Source organism: Entelurus aequoreus, linkage group LG14 (assembly GCF_033978785.1).
Source record: "Entelurus aequoreus isolate RoL-2023_Sb linkage group LG14, RoL_Eaeq_v1.1, whole genome shotgun sequence".
Taxonomy (NCBI): domain Eukaryota; kingdom Metazoa; phylum Chordata; class Actinopteri; order Syngnathiformes; family Syngnathidae; genus Entelurus; species Entelurus aequoreus.
Genome location: NC_084744.1, coordinates 61,158,415 through 61,168,414, shown reverse-complemented (window position 1 = coordinate 61,168,414; position 10,000 = coordinate 61,158,415). Strand labels below are relative to the sequence as shown.

Below are 10,000 nucleotides of genomic sequence, written 5' to 3'. Positions count from 1 at the left end.
AATTAATAATAAAATCCAGAGGCATATAATAATAATAATAATTAGAGATGTCCGATAATATCGGCCTGCCGATATTATCGGCCGATAAATGCGTTAAAATGTAATATCGGAAATTATCGGTATCGTTTTTTTTATTATCGGTATCGTTTGTTTTGTTTTTTTGTTTTTTTTGTTACACTCATTCACACAAAAGGGTTGTTTCTTTCTGTTATTAATATTCTGGTTCCTACATTATATATCAATATATATCAATACAGTCTGCAAGGAATACAGTCTGTAAGCACACATGATTGTGCGTGCTGCTGCTCCACTAATAGTACTAACCTTTAACAGTTAATTTTACTCATTTTCATTAATTACTAGTTTCAATGTAACTGTGTTTATATTGTTTTACTTTCTTTTTTACAAGAAAATGTTTTTAATTTATTTATCTTATTTTATTTTATTAATATTTTTTTTTAAAGTACCTTATCTTCACCATACCTGGTTGTCCAAATTAGGCATAATAATGTGTTAATTCCACGACTGTATATATCGGTTGATATCGGTATCGGTTGATATCGGTATCGGAAATTAAAGAGTTGGACAATATCGGAATATCGGATATCGGCAAAAAGCCGTTATCGGCCATCCCTAATAATAATAATAATAATAATAATAGATTTGATTTGTAAAAAGCACTTTACATTGAGTAAACAACCTCAAAGTGCTACAGTGTATTAAAAAATAAATAAATAAATAAAAATAAATAACAATAAAAACTAGAACAGCCTTATAGCTAGAACTAGTATGCATATATCTAAAAAAAAAAATTATTTTTTTTTTTAAAGAAGGGTTTTTAAGCCTTTTTTAAAAGCATCCACAGTCTGTGGTGCCCTCAGGTGGTCAGGGAGAGCGTTCCACAGACTGGGAGCAGCGGAGCAGAAAGCACTGTCCATGGAGGCACTGGTGGGTTAGTAGGGAGACTTTGTATTCAATCCTGAGTGGAACAGGAAGCCAGTGAAGGGATTTAAGAATTGGTTTGATATGGTGGTATTTCCGCACTCTCATCAGGATCCTAGCAGCACTATTCTGTAAGTACTGCAGCTTCTGGATGTTCTTGTTGGGGATCCCGACAAGAAGTGCATTGCAGTAGTCTAGCCAACATTATTGACTGTTACAAGCGGCCCTCATAACTACCATGTGGCCCTCAATGGAAACCACTTTGACATTCCTGTCCTAAACCATTTCATACGTCCTTACAGTTTCAATTTGTACTCTTGAAATCATTTTCTGGGAGTTGGTAGTCTTGCACGTTGTTATTTTTGCCAATATTTCAATATGCAAACTACAATAATAGATGGTCTTTAATGAATAAACAAACAAGAATACGTCCCTGGCTTTGTATGATTGGTATTGTATTTCATCCTTTGGGGTTTGTATAATGTAGCAATAATTCATGTTTCAAAAGGTAGGTAGGTAGGTCTTTATTGCCATTGCACGAGTACAACGAAACTTTGTTTTTAGTACAAAAACCCGTTCAAGATGAGACAAACAAACAGTGTACAGTGTTACAGAACAGGAACGCTGATGGGTCGCCACAAGGCGCCCCGTAAAAAATCTGAAAAAGGTAAACGCTGGGGGAGGATGAGTAAAAAAAATACAATCTAGACTGGAGTGGGAAAAAACCTCCATAGCAAAGCACATATACATATTACAACAGGGGTCACCAAGGCGGTGCCCGCGGGCACCAGGTAGCCCGTAAGGACCAGATGAGTAGCCCGCCGGCCTGTTCTAAAAATAGCTCAAATAGCAGCACTTACCAGTGAGCTGCCTCTATTTTTTTAAATGTTATTTTTTTACTAGCAAGCTGGTCTCGCTTTGCACGACATTTTTAATTCTAAGAGAGACAAAACTCAAATAGAATTTGAAAATCCAAGAAAATATTTTAAAGACTTGGTCTTCACTTGTTTAAATAAATTCATTCATTTTTTTACTTTGCTTCTTATAACTTTCAGAAAGACAATTTTAGAGGAAACATACAACCTTAAAAATGATTTTAGGATTTTTAAACACATATACCTTTTTACCTTTTAAATTCCTTCCTCTTCTTTCCTGACAATTTAAATCAATGTTTAAGTAAATTTATTGTTTTTATTGTAAAGAATAATACATTAATTTTAATTTAATTCTTCATTTTAGCTTCTGTTTTTTCGACGAAGAATATTTGTGAAATATTTCTTCAAACTTATTATGATTCAAATTCAAAAAAATTATTCTGGCAAATCTACAAAATCTGTAGAATCAAATTTAAATCTTGTTTCAAAGTCTTTTGAATTTCTTTTTAAAAAATTTGTTCTGGAAAATCTAGAAGAAATAATGATTTGTCTTTGTTAGAAATATAGCTTGGATTTTAACCTATTTAAAACATGTCATCAAAATTCTAAAATTAATCTTAATCAGGAAAAATTACTAATGATGTTCCATAAATTATTTTTTTAATTTTTTCAAAAAGATTCGAATTAGCTAGTTTTTCTCTTCTTTTTTTCAGTTGAATTTTGAATTTTAAAGAGTCAAAATTGAAGATAAACTATGTTTCAAAATTTAATTGTCAATTTTTTCGTGTTTTCTCCTCTTTTAAACCGTTCAATTAAGTGTAAATATCATTAATTATTAATAATAACATAGAGTTAAAGGTAAATTGAGCAAATTGGCTATTTCTGGCAATTTATTTAAGTCTGTATCAAACTGGTAGCCCTTCGCATTAATCACTACCCAAGAAGTAGCTCTTGCTTTCAAAAAGGTTGCTGACCCCTGTATTACAACATACATCTGGAGACTTGCAATAGAGGGGAGGGAAGTGGGGGCCACGGTGGCAGGCTGCAGCCAGCCGTCCATCACACCTAAGGGATTTGCGTCAAGGGGAGTTGGATGGGGGGGGGATGTGTGTGTGGTGTATATTTTTTGTGGATGCATGTGTGTGTGTGTGTAAGCCTGCCGCGTTTCTCTGTTCCGCGGCCTTGGTGTCGCGCAGTCGCTAGTCAGTCCGAAGTCAACAACAACAACGGGTGTGTGTGTCCATGAGAGACAAGAAGGGAGTTTATTGCATTTTCTCAATGAAGTAGATCGCGTGATTGGACTGTCAAGTTCGTTCCAGATCTTTGGGCCTTTGCATGTTATACTAAAGCTTGTGCGTTTGAGTTTACGGCATTTGCCCTTTGAGCCAGTGGTTTTTTCTCGTGATGGGAATGAGCTCACAGAGCCGGTCATTCAGCTTCTATGAACGCCAATAAAGGAAGTCTAAGTCTGAGTCTTCCACGCCACGTCTTACATCACACATGTAAGACGTTGCTCTTCGGAGGATCCGTCTTCTAAAAGAGTGGATTTGAGGGAGCGTTTAAAGTCCGACCGCGTTGTGGCTCGTACTACTTCCTTTTTGAAGGACTCGTCATTTATCTTGATAACTTGGAGAAGTGTTGCGCCATATGATGATGCAGGGATTCAGATGTGGTTCAAACCAGGATCCATACAGGATTAGGAGTGCTTCAAGAGGCAGAGAGTGTCTCACCTTATAAAATAGGCCGACATATTTTGATAGTTTTGCTGTAATGCATACTTGCCAACCCTCCCGTTTTTAGCGGGAGAATCCCGGTATTCAGCGCCTCTCCCGACAACCTCCCGGCAGAGATTTTCTCCCGACAAACTCCCGGTATTCAGCCGGAGCTGGAGGCCACGCCCCCTCCAGCTCAATGCAGACCTGAGACCGAGTGGGGACAGCCTGTTCTCACGTCCGCTTTCCCACAATATAAACAGCTTGCCTGCCCAAAGACGTCATAACATCTAGGGCTTTTAGAGAGTGCACAACTGCGCACACAACAAGGAGACGAAGCAGAAGAATGAGGAAATTACAGACATGGCGGCCGAAATGATATACTCATCATGAACGGAGAAGTTAAACAGGACAATACTGCCATCTAATGGCTAGCCACCGGAACACTGAAATTCAAGTATTTTTTATTTTTTTCTATGTAAATAAAATAAATATATATATTTATATATATATATATATATATATATATATATATATATATATATATATAGCTAGAATTCACTGAAAGTCAAGTATTTCATATATATATATATATATATATATATTTATATATATATATATATATATATATATATATATATATATATATATATATATATATATATATATATATATATATATATATATATATATATATATATATATATATATATATATATATATATGAAATACTCGAGTTGGTGAATTCTAGCTGTAAATAACCATATATAAAATTAAAATAAAATAAAAAAATAAAAAATACAAATAAAAAAATAATAATTAAATTAAATAAATAAATAAAAACATAATAAAAAAATAAAAAATAAATAAAAACTGGATCAGCCAAATAGCTATAACTAGTATGCATATATCTTTAAAAAAAGGCTTTTTTAAAAGCATCCACAGTCTTTGGTGCCCTCAGGTGGTCAGGGAGAGCGTTCCACAGACTGGGAGCGGCGGAGCAGAAAGCCCGGTCTCCCATAGTTCGTAGCTTTGTCCTCGGAGGTTGGAGGAGGTTAGCCTGTCCGGAGCGGAGGTGTCGTGTGGAGGATTTGGGGGTGAGCAGTTCTTTGAGGTAGAGGGGGGCATTTCCATAGCTAAATAAGTATTTGATGAGCATTCCTCAATTTTCTCAGCTTTTTTTTAAACATGTTGCAGGCATCAAATTCCAAATTAGCTAATATTTGCAAAAGATAAACAAAGTTACTCAGTGAGAACATGAAATATCTTGTCTTTGCAGTCTATTCAATTGAATATAAGTTGAAAAGGATTTGTTGTATTCTCTTTTTATTTACCATTTACACAACGTGACAACTTCAATGCTCTTGCCTTTTGTATTTGACTAATTTTGAGGAATGATCATTCCTGCAGGTAAATACGCCATGCGGGACCTGGTGCACCGTTTGCCCGGTGGCAGCACGAACAACAGCGGCGGCGGAGGAAGCGGCGGCGGCAGCGTCGCCAACAGCTGCGCTCTTGTCGGAAAGACGATGTCAGACGACACCATCACGGCCATCTGCTGCGCTCTGCACGAGGTCATCACCAAAAACATGGAGAACACCAAGGCCCTGAGGGACGCCGGGGGCATCGAGAAGCTCATTGGCGTCGCCCGCACCAAAGGAGACAAGTAAGTGGATTGGGAAGACGGATATTATATCCTTTTTTGTGTAAGCTAATACATATTCATTGTTTTTGATGATAAAATCTCTTCTTTTTATTGGAACATTTAAAAATGTGCTAAAGAAACTGCGGCTCACGGGCCTTCTGCGGCCGCCAGCGCCTTCAAGTTGGCCCGCGTCATTTTAAAAGTCAATTTACATGCTGTTTTTTTGCCGCCATCTTGTGGGCGAAATGAGTATTTCAGGCTTGCGACCAATTCTCATGCTTTGGATAGGCTCCACTTGCACAAAGCACATACCGTATTTCCTTGAATAGCCGCCGGGGCGCTAATTAATTTAAAACCTCTTCTCACTCCTGCGTTTACCAAAAGCATGCAGGATTGGCAAGCATGCGCTAATTATTTTAAAACCTCTTCTCACTCCGGCGCTTACCTTATCATGAAAAGCACATTTAATAAAAAAAAACGTTATTATGGTCTTACCTTTAGGTATAAATGAGTCCATGCGCAGCTTCTATAGAAGTATTCCTTATCTTTCTTCAGTTTTAAAAGTCTCTCTGTTTCGATGGAGATCTTCCTTTAAGCATTACCTCCTGCTTTGATTGAAAGTCCAGTTCAGAAAACTGTTTTATTTTAGATATGTAATCCTCCTTGGTAAAAGTGGAAGCAAACAATGGCTGCTCACTCTTGCTGCGTGTTGTCTTCTTCTGCAGCACCGGTCTTCTGCAGTACCAGCAGTCGCAAGAAGGATCACTAGCGCCCTCTACCACCAGGAGGCGGAAGTCATTTAATGACTCATATTTGACCCGGCGGAAGTGCCAAGCATGCGCTAATTATTTTGCGAAACGAGTTTGACCCGGCTGTAATTCTAGGCAAGCGAATACTATATTCCCGGCGGCAATTCAAGGAAATACGGTATGCACCCGTTTTTATTAGCACACACAAATTGGCACAATCGACCACGGACGCATTTCAGCTGTGCGTGTCAGCCTTCAATAATGAAAACAGGCATTTAGGAAATAAAAGCCAATTAGGCCAAACACAATAATTGAGGGCACATCTTAACATGTATAATCAAACCTTAATTAGGCAAACATATGATTTGTTCGATTACTCGATTAATCGATCGGGATATTCAATAGAATACTCGATTACTAAAATATTTGATAGCTGCAGCTCTAGTATTAATGACGCAAAGGCGATATTATCCCTAAAAGTCTGCTTAATTTTTTGATAGTTTGGTGGAATTCCAAACTTTCTGCACAAGGCGTCAATTTTAAAATGTTGTGCATCTGCAAGATCCATCCATCCATCTTCTTCCGCTTATCTGAAGTCGGGTCGCGGGGGCAGCAGCCTAAGCAGGCTTTTTTTTCTTTTTTGCTATTTATTTGCTTTTTCAATGTGTATTTTACTTCTGTTTTAAATGTTATTTTTTAGTCTGTCCTTTGCCTCTATTTCTTTGTGGTGTACAGCCCTTTGTTCTTCAACTGTGGTTGTTTTTAAAGGGCTTTATAAATAAAGTTGGTAGGGTATGGTAGGCACTTCGTCCAGCTCTTCCCGGGGGATCCCGAGGCGTCCCCGGGCCAGCCGGGAGACATAGTCTTCCCAACGTGTCCTGGGTCTTCCCCTTGGCCTCCTACCGGTCGGACGTGCCCTAAACACCTCCCTAGGGAGGCGTTCGGGTGGCATCCTGACCAGATGCCCCAACCACCTCATCTGGCTCCTCTCCATGTGGAGGAGCAGCGGCTTTACTTTGAGCTCCTCCCGGATGACAGAGCTTCTCACCCTATCTCTAAGGGAGAGACCCGCCACCCGGCGGAGGAAACTCATTTCGGCCGCTTGTACCCGTGATCTTGTCCTTTCAGTCATAACCCAAAGCTCATGACCATAGGTGAGGATGGGAACGTAGATCGGCCGGTAAATTGAGAGCTTTGCCTTCCGGCTCAGCTCCTTCTTCACCACAACGGATCGATACAGCGTCCGCATTACTGAAGACGCCGCACCGATCCGCCTGTCGATCTCACCATCCACTCTTCCCTCGCTCGTGAACAAGACTCCCAGGTACTTGAACTCCTCCACTTGGGGCAGGGTCTCCTCCCCAACTTGGAGATGGAACTCCACCCTTTTCCGGGCGAGAACCATGGACTCGGACTTGGAGGTGCTGATTCTCATCCCAGTTGCTTCACACTCGGCTGCGAACCGATCCAGTGAGAGCTGAAGATCCTGGCCAGATGAAGCCATCAGGACCACATCATCTGCAAAAAGCAGAGACCTAATCCTGCAGCCACCAAACCGGATCCCCTCAACGCCTTGACTGCTCCTAGAAATTCTGTCCATAAAAGTTATGAACAGAATGGGTGACAAAGGGCAGCCTTGGCGGAGTCCAACCCTCACTGGAAAACGTGTCCGACTTACTGCCGGCAATGCGGACCAAACTCTGACACTGATCGTACATGGAGCGGACCGCCACAATCAGACTGTCCGATACCCCATACTTCTGCAAGATGTTTGAAAATATTAGTCCAGTAGGCTTTCAGACAGTCGACTATTTCAGGAAATGTGCCATTAATTATTTGTTAGACAGAATTTCTAGGCGCAGTCAAGGCGTTGAGGGGATCTGGTTTGGTGGCTGCTGGTTTAGGTCTCTGCTTTTTGCAGATGATGTGGTCCTGATGGCTTCATCTGGCCAGGATCTTCAGCTCTCGCTGGATCGGTTCGCAGCTGAGTGTGAAGCGACTGGGATGAGAATCAGCAAGTCCAAGTCCATGGTTCTCGCCCGGAAAAGGGTGGAGTGCCATCTCCGGGTTGCGGAGGAGACCCTGCCCCAAGTGGAGGAGTTCAAGTACCTGGGAGTCTTGTTCACGAGTGAGGGAAGAGTGGATCGTGAGATCGACAGGCGGATTGGTGTGGCATCTTCAGTAATGCGGACGCTGTATCGATTCGTTGTGGTGAAGAAGGAGCTGAGCCGGAAGGCAAAGCTCTCAATTTACCGGTCGATCTACGTTCCCATCCTCACCTATGGTCATGAGCTTTGGGTTATGACCGAAAGGACAAGATCACGGGTACAAGCGGCCGAAATGAGTTTCCTCCGCCGGGTGGCGGGGCTCTACCTTAGAGATAGGGTGAGAAGCTCTGCCATCCGGGAGGAGCTCAAAGTAAAGCCGCTGCTCCTCTACATGGAGAGGAGCCAGATGAGGTGGTTCGGGCATCTGGTCAGGATGCCACCCGAACGCCTCCCTAGGGAGGTGTTTAGGGCACGACCGGTAGGAGGCCACGGGGAAGACCCAGGACACGTTGGGAAGACTATGTCTCCCGGCTGGCCTGGGAACGCCTCAGGATCCCCTGGAAAGCGCTGGACGAAGTGGCTGGGGAGAGGGAAGTCTGGGCTTCCCTGCTTAGGCTGCTGCCCCCGCGACCCGACCTCGGATAAGTGGAAGAAGATGGATGGATGGAATTATTTGTTAGAAGATGAGTTGAGCGCTGGTGTGGACACACCTCGGTCCTGGGGCCAAATCAAACATCTTCCTTCCTTTCCTGGAGGCTTTGCTCAGTCCTCCCAGCATTGGCATTGTTAGGCCTATTTTAGGGGGGCTCAAGCCCCCCTAAAATGTTCTTAAGCCCCCCTAAATAATTTGGTGTTTTAAAAAAAAAAAAAAAAAAATCTTTTTTTTTTTTTTTTTTTTTTTTTTTTTTTTTTACAAATACATGCCAACATATTCATTATAAAGTGGCCCAAATATAAGTTTAAATAAATAATAATATAACCTCTCATTATTCACTCAGTTTTCCCTCACTTCATAGTGTAAGGTAGAGAGCCCTTTTAGTGCGTCGGTATCCAATCCATTGCACTTGTTCATATAGAAAATGCCCACATCACTCAAAATCCAGTCCGCATTTTCTATGCGACCTTGCTTGCGGTCCTGCAGGTGTACGAAGCACATTAGCACACAGCACTGCAGAACAAGAACCTTGTGTCTGCAATTGTAAATAATTTAGTTTTTAAGTTTTGTGTTTCTTGTAGAATCTATATAAAGTAATATACATTAGCCTATTGTTAAAATAATGAAAAAATCATTAAATATATTTGTTTTATTGTATTGTTACATTTATAGCTGTTGTATTATTATAGGATGGCTTGTTAAACATTTCATAGGATTTTCAGAGGGTGGAAAAACCAAGACATTTAATATAAAATGTAAAATGAATAAATACATAAAAAGAAAACGGAAAAAAATGGTTAAAAGCCATCGTCCCGGGGAGCATTTAATTTCGTCCCGTGAATTTTTTAACCATCCCCGGGACGACGGGACTACGTTAATCTCAAGCCCTGGAAGTTACATTTTATTGTTTGCATTAATTGTTTCAGCATTGCACTTTGAAGACGGTCCCTCAGCTTTTTGACAGCTTTGGCTCTTTTTTAGATCAGCAGACAGACTCTAAGTCTTTCTTATTTACAGTATATATAAAAGTTTCTCATTTCTATTTGGACTTCCATATATATTTAATTTCCTTAACGGCTTGCCATAATTTATATATATATATATATATATATATATATATATATATATATATATATATATATATATATATATATATATATATATATATATATATATATATATATACAAGCCAAATTATCCCGATCCAGGTATTACTTTAATTGAAGTAATTAAGTAATATTTCCAGGGCTTGAATTTACAACCATTTTAGTCACATATGTGCCCAAAATGTAATCTGTGCAACTTCAAAATATTTGGGAACAAACAATTATTGTATTGTGAGCTAAAGTGGTGGCATTAGCCTCTATGTTGTGA

At 40.0% G+C, this 10,000-nt stretch overlaps 1 protein-coding gene across 1 annotated transcript in view; it reads left to right on the top strand.

Annotated features, from left to right (window-relative positions):
- The window catches only part of ctnnd2b (catenin (cadherin-associated protein), delta 2b), a 287,545-nt gene that overhangs the window by 264,786 nt on the left and 12,759 nt on the right, over nt 1-10,000 (top strand). The window contains 1 exon segment of the mRNA XM_062070403.1: nt 4,940-5,195. Coding sequence (XP_061926387.1) covers nt 4,940-5,195 — 256 coding nt within the window.